This window comes from Amphiura filiformis, chromosome 2 (assembly GCF_039555335.1).
Source record: "Amphiura filiformis chromosome 2, Afil_fr2py, whole genome shotgun sequence".
Lineage (NCBI taxonomy): Eukaryota > Metazoa > Echinodermata > Ophiuroidea > Amphilepidida > Amphiuridae > Amphiura > Amphiura filiformis.
The window spans coordinates 42,638,008-42,657,215 of record NC_092629.1 but is presented as its reverse complement, the minus strand read 5'-3'; the positions used below and the strand labels follow the sequence as shown (position 1 = coordinate 42,657,215).

Below are 19,208 nucleotides of genomic sequence, written 5' to 3'. Positions count from 1 at the left end.
GTAACGATGTATTAATAAACCATTTATGAATACAATGAAAACATAATTACTTGATTAGTGTATATAGACGTAAACCGTAAACAAAGTAGGCCTAAAAGATTACCCACCATGCATCAAAAAAGTTGATAAATATTTTGGTATAATATAATTTGCTTAGTCATTTAAAAGTACAAGTTATGACAACTTCCTGCTAGAATCGAATGTTAGATCTTTTAAGGGCACGGATAGCAACGTTTGCACAGTATTTTTTTCTGGGATATGAGAGCACATCAGACATATTTTATGAGAGCACATGAGAGCATATCAGACATTTTAATTTAAAAATTGCATTCTGAATACGAGGAATGTCCTTCTGATATCAAATAATTTTGATTTTTTTTTAAATTTGCGATAAAATTGTTAGGTCTTTTGGGGGAAAATGTGTAACATCAATATTTCAATTGTTGGCTTTTCCTCCCAGCTACATACACTCTAAGTACATAGGCCTATCATTAGATTGATAAAGTTTACTTCAGGAACTGTTAAATATCAAAAATATCAATTTTTAATAATATGCCATAAAATTTGTATTATATCGCAAATTTCAAAAAAATGAAAATTATTTGATACCAGAAGGACATCCGTCGTGTAATGCAATTCGATATGTCCCAGAAAAAATATTGTTCAAACATTGCTATCCGAGCCCTTGATGTAAGACAAACCCATACATATTATGAGTTTTGATAGTCTCTTCCCTACCACAACAACTAAAGTTTAAAGCAATAATGTGCGATTTCCATAAAGAATAGATTCTGATTTGTTTTCCACAAAATGTTAGTTTTCCAACAAACAAAATTGTTTTTCATTCCAGCACCTAATTGTCATCAATGTGTATATTAGCTTGCCGATCATTAATTACATTGCAGCTGGGACGTATAAAAGATGTATAACAAAAAGTGATATACACAGTTTATATGTCAATGATTCAATGATACACATGCACAAGACGTGTCAGCCATCACTTGATCGTGAACACTGTGAATATAACCAGAAATCTCTTTGTATATTATAAATCCTAAATTTTACTAAACACAGCCAAATTAAAAAGTCTCCACTAGTTCTATCCCCATTTAATCAGAGTCTGATGAGTTTATGGCAAAATAATTTATATAATAATTTTCTATACACTTTCCTTCGAAGGTTGATACCAAATTTGATATCAAAAGTTTAATCATCGTGAGCATTGGAGCCGTTGTGCAATTTGTGCAATTTCAAAAATGACAAATTGACCACGCAAAAACCAATGCATGGTATCAGCTTATTTTGTGGCCTGAAGCAACCCGTACAGGAATCATTGTACACTTGCTTGCGCACAATTGAAAGAGCGGGGTATTTGATTTGCATTTTGACATGCATGGGTAAAGCTTTAACCTGCCGGCCTATTCAGGCGACGTAATTCTTGGCACTCACGTTAGCTCTGCTACGTGATACAATTCCCTATGTCATTTTTAAAATTGCACGAATTTCAAACAACGGTTCCTATGCTCACGATGATTAAACTTTTGATATCAAATTTGGTATCAACCTTCAAGGAAAGTGTATAGAAAATTATTATATAAATTATTTTGCCATAAACTCATCAGACTCTGATTAAATGGGGATGGAACTAGTGGAGACTTTTTATTTTGGCTGTGTTTATAATTAAAGCACTTCAGGCTTAGTCTTATTACACCATTGGGCATTACAATCAAGCAAAAATTAGAAATTCTAGAAAAAGGGAGGGAGTCGCTGTGGAGCAAATTACACATTATGGCTTTAAAGAATGAAAGTTTAGGACAGTCAAAGCAAAGATTGGTCTGAGACAAGACCATCTCGGATCTCAAAATTTCCTCAATTCTAAAGTTTGGTAACAATTAACCAAGTCACTTGTAAATAACATTACAAAATTATCATTCATATTTCCCTGTGTACACAAAGTCTGTATTTATGTAAATTCTCAGCTTTTATAAGAGAAATATCCTAGCCTTAGCTTCAGTAGCCTAATTTCAGCTCTCATTCACATACAAAGTACCCAAGTGAACTTTGCCGATTGCAGTGATGCTATATTAGAGACGCGAAAGCCAATCAGACTTGTTTACTAGTCGCAGCGGAAACTTTACAAATCAACTTGCACCAATTTGATATTTCCTGCAAGCACTTTATAACCCATTAAAAATACCTTCATCAGTCTGAAATGCAATAACTTTGTATAATTTATTTGAAATAAAGCCAAGTAGCTACGATGCAACCCATCAAGTGATGTCTTCAACATATTAAACAAAAAAAAGCCAAGAGTTTTGAGATCTATCTCAAGACCCCATGAACCAGTACTGGGTTTGTTTGTAATTTAGTGGCGGCGCCAGAAATTTTTTCTGGGGGGGAAGAGCCTCAGACTGGGGGACATTTTCACCTAATTTTGACTAAAAAGTGGCTTTTCACCCCTCTTTTCAATTTTTCGGGGGGGGGGGCAAAGCTTCTGTCTGGGGCATTTACCCCCTTGCCCCCTCATAGTGCCACCACTGCTGTACTTGTTTTAATATATTTTTCATTCTGATTCCAAATAGGTCTATGGTCATGAAAATGTACATTTCTTAATTACTTGAATTTTAACTTGTCTGCAGTCGACACTCGTCTAGAGAGGGCTAACATGTATTAGAGAGGGCTAACATGTATTAGAGAGGGCTAACATGTATTAGAGAGGGCTAACATGTATTAGAGAGGGCTAACATGTATTAGAGAGGGCTAACATGTATTAGAGAGGGCTAACATGTATTAGAGAGGGCTAACATGTATTAGAGAGGGCTAACATGTATTAGAGAGGGCTAACATGTATTAGAGAGGGCTAACATGTATTAGAGAGGGCTAACATGTATTAGAGAGAGCTAACATGTATTAGAGAGGGCTAACATGTATTAGAGAGGGCTAACATGTATTAGAGAGGGCTAACATGTATTAGAGAGGGCTAACATGTATTAGAGAGGGCTAACATGTATTAGAGAGGGCTAACATGTATTAGAGAGGGCTAACATGTATTAGAGAGGGCTAACATGTATTAGAGAGGGCTAACATGTATTAGAGAGGGCTAACATGTATTAGAGAGGGCTAACATGTATTAGAGAGGGCTAACATGTATTAGAGAGGGCTAACATGTATTAGAGAGGGCTAACATGTATTAGAGAGGGCTAACATGTATTAGAGAGGGCTAACATGTATTAGAGAGGGCTAACATGTATTAGAGAGGGCTAACATGTATTAGAGAGGGCTAACATGTATTAGAGAGGGCTAACATGTATGGTGTAGCTTATTGTGACCAAATCTTTCCTTACCTACCTAAACAAAAACACTAAATAATTCCCATACATTACACTAATCAAATAAGGAGTTAAAAATAAGGGGAGGAAATGTACTCCTCCTGCCTGCCAATCAAGTCAGTCTAGCTTTCCACAACTTTCTGCAGGTGGCTTTGAATTTCCCTTATTTTTAAAAGTTGAAGGCACCCAACAATGCCTAACACTCAAACGTTTAACTTCGAAGTGCCTTTTTGGGAGGGGGGAATACTCAGTACAAATGACTATGTACAGGGACATGCCGCAAACATGGGTAGCATTTCCAGTCTTTTGGTATATCAATGACCCCTTTTCTAGACCAATTTTGGTATATGGATTGGTCATTTTTCCAAATTGCCACCCAAAAAAATTAATAGCCTGAGTTTGCCTAAACTGTAGCCAAAATTGTCACAATTTGCCAAAACTTTTGGGAGCAGTTGTAAAAACTTCAGCAATTTGCATTAAATTTGGCTAAAAATTGTGACTTCTGGTATAGTGATGGGTGCAAATGTCTTGAAAAATTGGTATACGGATGGGTACATCCATACACAAACCAAACTTGAGCACCTCTCTGTGGATTTTTTCCACCCACTACACCATGTTGCATTTTTACTTTATTAGGCTATTAGGTAACTTCCAAATTGTTATTCAAAACAAAACAAAAAACATTTTTAACAGGTTATATTTTTGATGTTTGGTTTTGGTAAACACGTTTTAATAACATTAAATGTCAGGTTATATAAAATGTTTTAAACCGTTTTGTATGAAAACGCACTACAAAAATATTTTTTAAATGTTTTCAAAATGTTATTATAAAATATTTTTTGCAAACATTTGTTGCCAAATATTTTGTCAACACTTACATAACATTATGTTAGAATATTTGCAGTAAGTTACTAAAAAACCTGTTTTAATGTTATGAAAACGTTATAGTATACCCAATACCCTTTATATAATCCAACATTTAAATGTTTTCTGGCAACCTTTTCTAACCTTTTGCGAATGATGTTGAAAACGTTATGTGTTTGCTGGGCAGTAGTATCTCTCTCCATAGCTACTATAGGTATACATGTTGTCTGTAACATACTAACACACATAAACTAAATTGTAAAATGCAATTATTGGGTTTAACAGATCCAAAACCTGGTGACAAATTGGGCTATCCTTCCTATAGCCTCCCACCTGATAACTATCTCCACGCGGGTATCGACTGCAGACGACACATTTCAATTTTATTTTAATTCAAAAATTTCAGAATTGTAAATTTTCATGACAATATTTGGAATCAGCATGGAAAATGCATTCAAATGAGTACAAACAAGCCTAGTATTGGTACAGTGGTTCTTGAGATAGCTCTTCATATTTTGAGAGAATATCTCAAAACTTGGAATTTTTATGTTGAAGCCTATAATAGCTAGCTGGCATGCAGAGTATTAAGCTGTCTTGTTCACCTCCTCCTTGCGCTTCCTTACATTTACACCTATATAGTTGTAAAGACATTTGACAAAATAACATCTACATCCAAAAGCTGATAACTAAATTGAGATATCCTTCCCTTTTACCAACTGATATTTCTCTTGAAGATTTATGACCATCTTGTTTACTTCTTCCTGAAGCTGGTATTATTGTGTTCCTTTCCACATTGTTACCAGTGGCGTGTGCAAAGGTGGGAGGGGGGGGGGCAAGGGGCCACGCCTCCCTATTTTTGTCAGTCAGGTTTGGGAAATGCTGCCAGTCAGGGGAATATTTGGGGTTTACGGTTTACCTATACGGTAGCAAATCTAGCTTAACATTTTTGAAAAGTTGGGGAAATCGAGACATCATGTCACCCGCAACTTTTGGAAACCTGCGGATGCCACTGGTTGTTAGTAAGACCTTTTTTACCCTTTAGCTTCTTTGCCTATATTTTTTTTAACTTTCTGCTGGTCAGTTATGTCAGTATGCCTTTCATCAGGTGCAGCTTCAAATTCCGAGCATTTGCTCAAAGCGAATACTGGCAAACACATGTAAACATTTTTAAGAAGTCGCATAGGTATGTGCATGAAACAGCTGCCTCAATGCATTGACATCACTAACTCGCCGAGAGAAAAAAATACATAGATAAAAATCTTTAAATGTGACCCGATCTGATCCACTCAGGCCAAAGCCGGATATTTTGAAAATTGAATTACTATACCATTACGAACTTGCTCAGTACCTACACTTACTAATGTTGAATCCCCATAGGTCTCTTGAATATACTTGGTTGCAAAGTTATGAACCTTTTATATCTATTTTCTTATGTTTTATCTCCTTACTTTTATCTCAGTTTCATTGCCGACTTTATCCTGATCGGATCAGATCTGGTCATATAAGAAACAACCATCATATTTACCTTGTAATTTACTTTAGGTTTGAAGACATGACCATGAGCAATACGTGTGAACACTGAATCTTTGTTGATAAGGATGTACACATGGCTAATAGCTCCTGGACGGGCTTCCTGTGATAAAAAAAATATTAAAACACACATTGGTGACACAGGTGTTGGCCCTGATCATTTATTCGTATATCCGCCATTTTGGATTTTTGCCATTTTGTGCATTTTGAAACCAAAGACCAATTGTTTCTTCATTTTTTAAAGTCCCCAATTAATCTGTATGCAATTACCTATCATGTGAGACATGTTAATGGCTTGGCTTCGATTTAGTTTTCTTCTTCTGACAATTTTCACATTACGGCCGCCATCTTGGATTTTGAGCTGAATTTTCATAAATTTTCAAGTTTTACCGGATTTTAAAGCCGAAGGCGATTTTTTTCTTTATATTTTGAAGTCGCCAAGTAATCCTTGTACAATTATCGTTCATATAGTACATGCAAATTGGTTGGCTTCGACTTAGTTATCTTTTTTTGAACTTTTTTGAACAAGTGATCGAGCTGTCTATGTACATCAACCCCTGTGACGTGAATGCAGATTGCTTATCTATAATTTCTCGGGAATATACACAAGGCCCTTAAAATCTTCAATTTCCACAGCTATACCAAACGTACACAAGCAGTGGTAGCACTTTCCACTTTTTGCAGCAATTTTGCATAAAATTGGTTAATTTTCCCCCTCCCCCTGAAATTCACTTTGTCCCAATGTCCCCCTGAAAAGAACAACATACAATTGGTGGAGAATGCTATACTTCTGCAACTTCCAATTCTTAGTTGTTAGAGTCAATAGCTATAGAGGCCCTACATGCTTTTATCGATTGACTTCAAACAAAAGATTCGAACTAGCATCCTCGGGCCGTAATGCAGTCTCAATACCTCGGGCCGTAATGCAGTCTCAATACCTTACTACACAAATGCAAACAAGTACTTAACTAAACAAACAGACATACAAATACATACCCCCTCCCCCAACTCATATAAGTTTACCTCTAAAGTTGTGTAAGACTTCTTTAGTTATATCAACAGCTTAAAATACGCTTCTGGCACTAACTAGCACACTCGTACACCGCAATGACTTTTAGTACCAAAAATTAAAACATACACAAGAATACAAATAAACAAACAAAGAAACATGCAAACAAATACAAAAAGTAGTAAAGAAAGTGTGCCTCAAAAACTTGAAAAAAAATTGTCTGTAGTTAATTCAACAACTGCTCTAAGATGCTCTTTTAACGATGACTTGCAGATTTAAACGGCAATAACCTGTTGCATTACACAACATGTAAACATACAAACAAACACAATGACAAAGTACTAATATACCAAAATGTATTCTGATGCAGGTCATTATGATTAATCTTTGGCTTAAATCTCAGTCTTGCTACACATCACATATAAACAAACAAATAACAAACATACACAAACTTGTAATTATGACCACACCTTTGGTGCTCGTCTGGAATTAACTACCAAGCTCAGAATTTTCATCTTATATTGGCACAAACAAACAAACAAAATACCTGACCTCAAAAATTAGGTTTTGTAAACATGTCTACCACCTTCTTTTGCTATATAAGCCTACAGTGGCGTAGCGTCATAGGGGCACCGGGGGGATGTGCCCCCCAATCGATTGCAAAATTTAGAAAATCCCATAGGAAAAGTGCCAAAAAACGGCTTGTGCCCCCCAATCAGACCCGGTGCCCCCCAATCATGGTCGGTGCCCCCAATCAGATGACCCACGCTACGCCACTGTAGGCCTATATAGTATATGTTCCTCTACCAAGCACGCATCCAATGACTCCACAGTGAACACAAACAAACAAACAAAAAACAAGACACATAAACAAACAAACAAACAAAATATTGGACTTCAAAAACCAGGTTTGTAAACATGCCCACACCTACTTTTGGCGCATGCTTCTCTGAAATCAACTACCAAGCATGCATCAGATAAACACAAACAAAATAAACAAACACAGATCACCTCTAAAACTTGCAGCGCTTCTTGAATGATTTCCACGGTTGATTTAGATGGTCCTCTGGAATCAACTACAAAACATGCATCTAATGACTCAAACAAAACAAACAAACAAACACAGATTACCTCTAAAACTTGCAGCGCTTCTGTAATGATTTCGACGGCTGATTTAGGTGCTTCTCTGGCATCCACTGCTACACTTAGACCTCGATCCCTAATTTCTTCCCTGTATAAGACAAAACAAGAGGAAATCGGTGAGAAAAGCCAAGTCTAGGGGTGAGCTGGGCCACTTGAATGGGTCAGTTCTTCTTTGCATCCATTTTTGCTAATGAATACAAATAAGAATAACATCTATAATAATGCCTATAACTCAGTGTGGTCCTGCAAATCTCTCACTTACAAAGTTGTCTGATATTGCAGTATACACTCCCTGTCAAACACAAAAACATTTTTTTAAAGTTTATGGTTTTAGGTTTTGGTCAAAACATATAGTAACAATATAAAATCTCAGGTTATATAAAAGTCATACAAATGTTTTATAGGGAAAAACACTACAACAGCCTTTGTTATAGTGAAATATTTGTTGACAAACATTTTTGCAAATATTTTGTCAACAGTTTAAGGTTAGAGTTAGGGAAATAACATAATTATGTTGGAATGTTTTGCAGCAAGCTTTAATGTGCTAATACTATACACCCCAAAACTTGGTGTAGCAGGAATCCTGAAGGCCACAATTCTTTTTGTGAGGTCAATAAGATTGATAACTATATGAATCTTTTAATAATTGCATTGATATAGACCTAATCATTTAATATAACCTTCTGATTGCCCATCACCTAATTTCGCAATATAATTAATAGGTAGTCCGCAATTGATTTGAACCCACTCATTAATTTGCAAATCCTTAATTGGACTCAAAATTACATCAAATTAGTAACTTCCAATGTGAAAGAATGATGAAAGAAATGGGCCTTGTATCAAGACTATCAAGGTCTTGTTTAAAGACTACAATGTTTTGGTTTTGTTAGTAACCAATTGGAAGTGTGTGACTTAGCAAGTTTTCCCAATTTGTTCCGTTCCTTTAACTTGAAACTTGAAATTGCAATACATGGTGAATTAGCTTCACTTTTTTCAAAAAATTCTACCCCGATGATGACACCGTTTTAAGAATTTGCAGGCCACACTTTATAACAAATTTCTGCACAAGCTGTTTATGCACACATCACATCATCAATTTTATTTTTGAAAACATTCTAAAGATTTGATGTCCTCCTGAAAATTCTGTCTCTCAAAACTTATTTACTCAATAAATTTACACAAGCAAAAAAATGTGATTCAATAGCGACCTCAAATTTGATTTGGTAGAATCCCATGGATTGAATAAAGTTACTACACTATCGATAAATTGAAACAAGGCCTATAATTGAAGTCATCTTCAGAGATATTTAGGGCGAATTTCTCGACGGGTGGCTTAGCAATTGGCTTGTCTAGCCTCAAGGCTTAAGAGGTCGTAAAACCAGGCTTAACTGAAAACGTATTTCCCGAAGCACGGCTACCATAGCCTCGAGGCTTCATTAGCCCGTGGGCCAGGCTTGTAGGATTAGCCCCAGGCTTCAGTAAAATTTGCATTTCTCTAAATCAGTCTTCTGTAGTCAGTAGTCTATGCAAGCCTGTTAGACCAGGCTTACAGCGGCTTTTATTGGCCCTGCCTCAGAGCAGGTCTTAGGTCGTAAGCCTTGGTCTATTTCAATTTACAAATTATTTAGATTGTAACGCAAAGTTTATCTTTCATATTTTTGACGGTCTTTCAATTAACATGAGTAAGCAGTCGCGTAACTGGGGGGGGGGGGAATCGGGGGGCTCTAGACCTTCTTCTGAGAGTTATTAATTAACCTCATATTTGGTCATTTTAACCTTAAAAATTCAATTTTTAAGGTTAAATAAATTGCATTTATCCCACTTTTGTACCATTGGCCTATATGTCACCAGCTTTAATAGCCACCTCCCCCCCCCCATGTCAAAAAGAAATCTACACCAATGTTCCGGGGACACATTCCAAGCAGATCCCATAACTCCTCAGACCCACTCCACCCCTTACAAACCCAAACAGCATGAACGGTGCCTGCCCCTCATTTATTATGTTTTCCCCCGCTTTCCCACACCCCACCCCCAAATGAATATGTCTAGTTACGCCACTGTGGGTAAGTAATTGTTCGATTTATTTTAGTGTTCATTTTGGGATGCAAAGAAAAAATCACGAGTATAAAGCATAGACCTATCATTCATACAAGTTGGACTCATAAAAAGTCAAGTGGAAATAAAATAATACATAAAAGACACAAAAACAGACACAATATTCTTGCATCAAGTTGTGTACGGTATAAGCCCAAGCACAATACCATGGGTCCAGGCTAGTCTTTGCGCCGGGAACATTGCGATAATGAGACGGCAACCTTGTTAGTACGGTAAACCGTGAGGACCACATCTACCTCCAACAGCCTATACAATTAAGTCGCTGCTTGAAAGGGACGAGGTTGTCAAGCGTTAAGCCTGCAAGGCCACTAAGACTAGGTTGAATTTGCGTTGAAGAAATCCGGCTAGAGTTAAGACTCGGGTTTCGAGAGCGGGCTAGGCTTAGTAGCCTCAAGGCCACCTTAAGACTACGGCTTAATAAGACTCCTGTCGGGAAACTCGCCCTTAGAGTCATCAGTGGCTCTGGAACCAGGGGAGCACCTTCAATAATTTTGGTGGGAGCACCGTAGGGCCAGCAATAATTTCAGGTAAATTAATAATTTTAGGGTAACATTCATAATTGAAGGAATAGAGAGTTCCCGTGTTTTGGGTTACCCGCTATCTTGGAGGGAAACCTAAACTCCGTTTACAATTTTCAGAATACCAACACTTGCTCAATATTTAGCAAATGTTATTTTGTAGAATGTAGCACCAATAGGGTCATTGACCAAATCAAAGGAATGAGGAATACGGCGGTGCGAATCACGTTATAAACACTATTGTAGTCCGTTCCGCTTGAAAACACAGGAACTCTCTATAGTCCATAATCCAAGGTAAAATCTGTGCACTTCAAAAGCTTCCATGGAACATGATCTTCATCCATTGTGTTGTCTTTTTTAAAGACAGTTCTTGTTCCTAATGGGTTCAAATCTCTTAATTGCTTTTGTTAATCAGAATATACAGTTTCCAGGAAGCTGATATCAAAACTGACCTTTCAGTGGTTAGACCTTGTACTTAATCAGATGGAGATAATCCTAACATTGACACTGAATATGACTTTTAATTTCCTATGTAACACTTTCAGCAATATGTCAATCACAATATCATAATGACATGAGATATGTTTAGGAAGGTTTTAGGCCTGCGATCAGATATTAATGAAGGATTTTTTGAAAGTTCAGCCAATGCTTAAGATCCACCCCAGGAATGGTGGCACTCAAGTGTCATAGTGTGGACATGTGAGACACCCAAAAAAGGGGTTCTTTTCAGAGAATGAATGCGAATCGCATGGGGGTGGGGGTGGGGGAGGTGGGAGTAAACCCCCAATGGATTGATGCCCATGCCATAGCCACTAACTAAATTAGACATTTTACATAAAAATTTCTCTACGTAAGAAGAGAAATTAGCTACATGTATTCAAATGGAGCTTCAACTTTGTCAATACTGCTGTTTTCCTTGTTTTCTTGCAAAATTTTTCATTTCAAAAATGCCTGATGCAATTTTAATAACTTAGGCCTAAAAAAATTGTTTGATTGGCGTAACATAAAAATTTTTTTAGGGTAGGTAGGTCGGAATTCTTGTTTTTGTTTTTTTTACTTTTTAAGCTGTAAATTTCGTTCGATAAGGCTTTGGAACTTTTTTTCTTCTTTTTTTTAAAAATTTATTTATTTAAATTTATTTTTTAAAATTTTTTTTTTTTTTGCAACAAAAAAAAGTTAGGGTCGGGCCTAATTTTAGGGTAGGTCGGGTTACGCCAATGAAACAATTTTTTTATAGGCCTTAAGGTTCGTTCATACTACCACCGCATTTGAGATGCGGTGTGATGCCGCGTTGCATCGGACCGCATCTACTGCATTGCGATATCGCAATAAAGTTAAATACATTTTAACCTGGAAATGCGACGAGTTGCGTTGAGTTGCGGCAAAAGTAATCGATATATCGGCATCGCAAAGCAACGCATCGCAAATGCGGTGGTAGTATGAACGAACCTTTATCCTTCACAGAAGTTCACATTAACAATTTTAATTTTTTACACCTCCGCTGGGATCACTGAATGGGCCATTAAAGGAATAACAGCATTAAAAGACAAAAGAGTATAAGAATTTTTCACTGTTTGCCTTGACAATTTTCTTACATTTCACACTGATGGAGAGTATTGGAGACACCCGGTGGAGACAAAAAGTCGATACCTCTATGTCTCATATATGCCAAGTCAACCACCTCTTTCTATTATACCACCATAGAAGTGAAACTGTAACTAATAATAATAATAACATTTTATAGAACAAAGAGAAAAACGATCCGACAGGATGAAACCAAACCCGCTTCCAATTTTCTAAGGTTGTATAAATGACTCAATGTTCTCAAGCATTACAGGTAGGACAGTACAACGCCTATGACCACAGACCCTAGGGTCTGTGCTATGACCATGTGGTTCCAAATTTGGTCAGTTATGGGTATCGCCAATCATTTTGTTAGGAATGTGTAGATAAATTGTAGTACAAGTTTTCGGATGATATTTTTCTTCTTTGTCTGTTTTTCTCTGTCTTTTCATGTCTCTTTGTGTCTGTCTTTCTCTTTTTGTCTGTCCTTGTCTTGCTTGCCATATGTAGAATTGTACATCTTTCTGTCATTCCTTGTTTATCTTTCTCCAGATTTTGCTCTTTATTTAGGCCAAAAAAAAGAAAGGTTTGTCTCAGGGCTCACGACTTTTTTATGGTATTTTGAGAAAAAAAGTCTGATTTTCGCTGAATTTTTCCGGAAAAAACTTAAAAAAATTTTTGTTGTTGAAATAAAACAAAATTTCCGCATTTCTTTTTTATCAAATCGGCTTCAGCAAAAAGCCACCATGGATTTGTTAAAATAAAGAAACAAATCTAAAACCAACCAAAAGTGTCTTTTAAAATATTGTATTTCCTTGAATAGTCGCCCCGGGGTGTTGCATTTTCCAAAAGGGGGCGTTTATTAGAGGTAATTTTTAGAACGATAATTCCAGTTAAAATCATTAGGTAAGCTTAAAGCTCACACTGAAATGATGAACTATGAACTTCGGAATGATTCCGGTTCACTTCCAGGTTTATGACCAAATTTTCACCAATTTACTGATGCCAATAGCGAGCATGTGTGCACCTTAGTAAGCTTACTACATAAGATAGCATGGAAATATCAGCATTTTTGAAACATTTTGGTTGAAAAAAGTGGTGGGGATGTTTAATTGAAGGGGGACGACTATTCGAGGAAATACAGTAGGTATTTAACTGGAGAACTGTCATTTACAAAAAGCGAAAATTGGTAACAAAGATGACAAACCATTTGGAGTGGATACCCCTTTCAGGATAATTCAATTAGTTCAAAATGAAGCCACGCCATGCTGATTAACCTACATACGGCAAATTATTTATTTTTGCAGTAAATTTTTTCATGGAAATAAAAAGTCTAAGATGCTGTTTACACAGAGAGAAGTCGACTTCAATTGCGACATTGAATTCAGATTGCGACTAAAGGATTAGCATTATATGTTAACGGGGTGTTTACTCGGTAGTTGACTTGGGTCATCATTAGAAGTCAATATCTGAGTTGAGCTCAAATGCGGTTACACACAAACAAAGTTGTCCCCAGGCTAGTAACCAGAATTTATTTGGGGGAGGCTGATTTTGAAAAAGAGGATTTTTTTCCAAAATTTGGACCTTTTTTTAGACTAGGTGGGGGGGCTGATTTTGAAAAAGTGGACTTTTTTCCAAAATTTGGACCTTTTTTAAATGGGGGGGGGTAGATTTTGAAATAGTGAACTTTTCCCCCACAAATTTTGACCTTTTATCGCTATGCTCACAAATGGGACTTTATGGGGCAAAAACGGGGACTTTTGCCCCCCCCCCTGGTTAAATCCCGAGTTCAAATTTGACTAAAGTTGACTTCCAGCTGAGTCTATATTTTAATGGCACAAAATCTGTCTGCTTCAAAAATTTAATGACAAAAATTTCACCACTGGTAAACTTTGTGGTGCTCTATATTACTAGAAACCCAATTCAGTGTACATGACAGTCATGATCAATCAGTATCTATGTAAAGTACAAATCAGGACACCTATGCCTCATCCCTAGAATACATATTACAATCCTATATTCCCTCATTAACTATCAACATTGAACATTTAGACTCTGAGAATGATGTTCAATACCCAGAGTGCACCAGATGATTTGCACCCCAATATATATTACACAGGATGATTTGACTTTGGTGGTGAGGATTGTGTTGATATGGATCCAGACATCACTAGAAGGAAATTGAACATTAAGGAGGGGGAAGAACCCCCTATCAACTCCATCAAGCCGTGTCCTGTTGTCTATGTTTATACCCTATTGCATGTGATATGACTGACAGTTTCCATGGCAATGTTAATAGCTCTCAGTCTGAAATTATGATTCATGTTCATTACCAATGTTTACCATTTTGACGCACCTGTTGGATTTGAAAAAAACATGATGTAACACTAGGATCCACAACATGCTCATCTATCAGGGCACAATTCTTTAACCTCAATACATTTGTACATTCATTGAATGACCTTTGAAAATTTTAGAACAAAAACTCATACTCTGCAACTTGAGGCCAAAATTTGCTCTATGATTGTTTACTTGAGGTTATGGAACTATGCCACTGGAATGAGGTCATTGTGGTCCATAGTGTAAGCCAATATCATGTTTCCTCTTGCCAAATAGGCTATTCCACTTCACACCTGCCATACCCATTAGCATAGCCAGGATTTTAGTGTGAGGGGGCACAGCCAAATTTCCGTCCCCATTTGTCAATTTTTTGTCCCATTTTTAGCCATTTTAAGGACACTTTACTCTTTGCCGTCCCCGGCATTTTATTCCTGAAAATTTTCTGGGCTCCCCCTGGCCTCTGGAAGATATAAAAAAAGTGTTCCACAAAGGGGAGTATGTTTTTCAAATGGAATTGGTTAGGGTTAGTTATTATTTTCAAACACATACTCCCCCTTTATATGGCTTAACCTGTAATCTGGGGGGAGTTTCCCCCAGCTACCCTGGCCTGTGGAAGATTTAAAGAAAAGTGTTCCACAGAGGGAGTATGTTTTTCAAATGGAACTGGATAGGGTTAATTATTTTGAAACCCATACTCCCCCTTTATATGGCTTATCCTATATCTTCCACAACTGGAGTGAGTATTTCAAAATCAAGTGAAAGTTAACCAACTGTCTACGCCATTAAACCCATACACTCTCTGTGGAAGACTTTAGCTAAATCCTGGCTAAATCTTCCACAGGGTGTCAATTGGAAAAACCTGATGCATGTTATAAGTTACTATAACATGCCTATACACACCTGTCCATCCATCTGTCTTCCAGTCTACCTATCATCCTGTCTGCTTGTCTTCCTCTCAGGGAGGGGGGGGGTACTCAAGCTTAGTCTGAGTAGGGGTGTGCCACTTCAAATTTGAAAGTGGATCCATCCATATAGGCCTCCCAAATTTTCCTGTCAAATTTAATGCAAACTGCAAAAATAGGGCAAAAACTGCCCAAATTTTGCCACAGTTTGGCTACAGATATTTTGCATATTTTAAAAGGGCATTTTCATGATCCACAGCATCCCCCTCCCACTTTTCCCATAAAAAGTTGAGATTTTTATATCACTGGAAACCTCTGGCTACATAATGTTTATGTACAAAAAAATTCTTGCAGATAAATTTGTAAGCAAAGATATCGTGAAATTTTGTTCTGGTATACCAGAAGCTACCAGAACTAAATTACAACACATTGTCTATGGAGCAGTGTAATACACATAATCTTGCATAACTCGCAAACGCAAAATCGGAATCAACTGAAATTTTGGGAATAAGCTTTTTTTCATGGTTATCAACTGAAAAATGTCATAAAAAGAGGATGCTAGGATCACGAAATACTCCTTTAATTTTGCATATTTGCATATTAATTAGAATTTATGCTAATTACCTCATTAAATATGCAAATTAGAGGGTGGCTAGACATTATAATACATATAGCACATATTTTAGAAAAACTTTGACCAAGTTTCACGAAAGTCTACAAAATAAATGTTCCTTGAACATTTGTTACAATATATATATTTAGAACTTTCATATTAACTTGAAATTTTTAAAAAGTTGAAATTAACTGTGGTTTGTAACAAGACCGGGACCACTGTAGTTTAAACTTGAGACAATAGACATACTGACATTTACCTAATTCAAACAAATTGTATTATACAAGAAATAATTTGAACGTCTGCAAAATAATGAATGCCAAAACCAACATTATATTATGTACATTGGTTAATCTGATGTTTTATGATTTAATTAGTAGAGTTACCTGAAGCAAACCAAAATTGTGGTAACATTTTAAAGTCTACTGCAGTACCAAAATCCCACCTGGGGTCCGCATATGGATGATGAATATGATTTAAAATTAAAATTGTAAATAATTTTAGAATTCCATATGTTAAAATAAAAATCCCTTTAAAAAGGGATGGACCGGGACAGTATTGATTCCATGTGAAGTATGAGTAATGCTTTTGATATATTCCTTTCTTTGATAGTATTTGATGGCAAGAGATGGTCTGAAATTATATTTGGGACATAAAATATAATGATGTACGTGTAATTGATGATAAATTAAAGAAATCATTCTGCAAACATATCGGTAATCTTCCTTTAATATTCTGCAAGTTGCGCAATTACCTGCGGTCAGTTGATGTTATTGTTTTGAAATTAGAATATACAATTACAAGTATTGTTCAACTAATTATCTATGCTATCCTGTATCGCTTTTATGGATAAAAGTTTTAGGTCCTATAATATGGGCATAATTTATAAATGTAGGCCTAGTATAGTATTGAACAATGTACCCATTTGACATGCACTTATAGAAAATAAACACATTATTGTCTTAATTTATTAATTATAAATAAAATGACACTTCATAAAATTACATTCAACATGATGAAAATGATTGAAGAGAAAACACACGATGTAGATTATTATTAAACGGTGTAGGTAAGATGCCATGTCCATAGCTTCGCAGGAGTTTCGGACTAACAATCAAAACAATCAGAAAAATACAGTCTAAAAGTGAAGATTGTATTTAATATTTGTAGTCATGGTAGTGAGTAATCAGTCCTTCATGTGCTTGACACTATCTAGTATATATATATTAAACTATACATTGCGAATTAATATAAAATATAAAATGTCCATGTAAGGTGAGTTTATATAGCGAATAAACTAAAAACTGCAATGTATTTCTTAATATTAATAATAGGCATAGGTAAAAAGCAGAAAAGACAAAAAGACGAAACAATTTGAGTAATGAATGAAACATGCTGTTTCGGTGTGCATGTTCTCATTATTGATGGTTTGGAGGACTGTCATGTAAATTGGATGTAAGCGTGATCCTAAAAATGCCTTTTACGGTGACCCAAACTAATTACAAGACCTCTTCTACATTGAGGCTGGCTTTCCCTTTTAAAGGGAATTTTTACTAGTGCACGGGTGTACAATTTATGCAAAGATAGTTTGTAGTCCGATGGTATAAATAGTGAAGGAGACTAGACCCTCACTATCTATCAGGTTCACTCACAGTCTCATACTGCTATGCTAGCTGCAAGTTAAACCCAGTGGGGGTAGTACATGTAATACTAATAGCGTGTCCCGACCTCGACCATGGTGACCTTTGACTATGGCAGTCTCTTTTAACTTGGTAAGCCCAAGTGAAACTACACATGAAAGAGTACTCAAGGTGAATGCTGTAACCTCAGAGCGACTGACTTGTAATAATTTAACAACGTTTAATTTCATTCCTAAAAAAATTAAACAACCTGTTAATTTTTCATCATTGTTTCAACACAAAAATTTCCTTCACAGACAACTTTAATGTTTACACGTTTAAACATTATCAAAACAACTTGCTCTAGGTCCACCCGTTTTCTTTACGAATTCTATCTTATTCATATTCTAGAAACAACAATTTTTTAATTCAGAATAATACGTACTGGGCCAGCTCATGCTGGCCCGGTCCAAAAATGTGGCTTTTTTTTAAAGTAGCCGGTTGGAGTGGAGCATGCACAGTGGCTGCAGTGCAAGGGGTTGTGGCACCCGAGGCAAGGATACAGAATGGCGTCAAAAACATGTACAAATATTTTTTGCCGACTGGAATTGTTAGTTGTTGAACCCAATTTTTTTTGCCCAGAGTGCTTGAGAACCTGAAAAGTGGAGGGGGGTAGGGGGTCAATTTTTTTTTAAACCAGGGTACATGCCCCCTTTCCCCTAGCTATGTCACTGGGAGCATGACCTAGTGCTGTGCACTCAAATATTGAGGCAAATAAAGCTGACACACAATAGGAATGGTGTAGTATCTATTCTGCCCCATGTGCATGATTTTTCCCTGGAGTGGCAAAACCCTGGGCAAAACCCCCAAACTTTTGTTTTAATATTATTATTGGCCTTAACTCAAGCCTTAATGGCAATATAAATGCTATTATCATACCACTAAGGGAAACATCAAAGAACACCGCTAACCTGATATATTTTCGTATCTAGTCAGTGAGTGCGTATTTTACGCTTTATATCTAGTCAGTGAGAGCGTGTTTCATAAAGCCCGATACGCTGCGTGTACGGCGAGGTACGCCGTATAAAAAGGCGATTCAGCGTAAACCGGGCGCGCGTAAAATGCACGCAATCTGTAATACGCGAACAGTCATCTATTTTTTGTAATGTTTTTCCTATTTTAGCAGCAATTAAAATGTTTAAAAACGTAATTATTTCAATATTTAGAATGACTTAGTGGTATGATAAATTAGTTATTAGGTTCAGCGTCGGTAGAGATGGGAAATATCGATGCGCTCAGTGTCATACTTGGTTCAGCCTTCGGCTTCACCCAGTATGACACTTCGCGCACGATAATTTCCCGTACCATACCTCCGCTTCACCTAATAACTAATATTATTGGCTTCCTTTAATTTATGTATTAAAAATTGATAACATTAGGCCAAAAAAGAATTGTTGTGTTGCCCTCAAGCGACCGACCCTAAATCCTGAAAAATCAGGGTCACAAATTTTTTTAATGACAATTTTTACAGATTCTTCAAAAAATGTTTTTCACTTCAAATAAATATTTTATTGAAAGACTAGTCTTAAATTGATTATCTAACAAGTATCCAGTAGTAAAAATTGACTAATGTCCCTCATTGAAGAAGCATTATTTAATATTT

General features: G+C 36.4%; 1 protein-coding gene across 1 annotated transcript in view; it reads right to left on the bottom strand.

The window, feature by feature from the left end:
* The window catches only part of LOC140146242 (puratrophin-1-like), a 194,688-nt gene that overhangs the window by 86,471 nt on the left and 89,009 nt on the right, over positions 1 to 19,208 (bottom strand). The window contains 2 exon segments of the mRNA XM_072168025.1: positions 5,719 to 5,826; positions 7,864 to 7,963. Of these exon segments, the coding sequence (XP_072024126.1) occupies positions 5,719 to 5,826; positions 7,864 to 7,963 (208 nt within the window).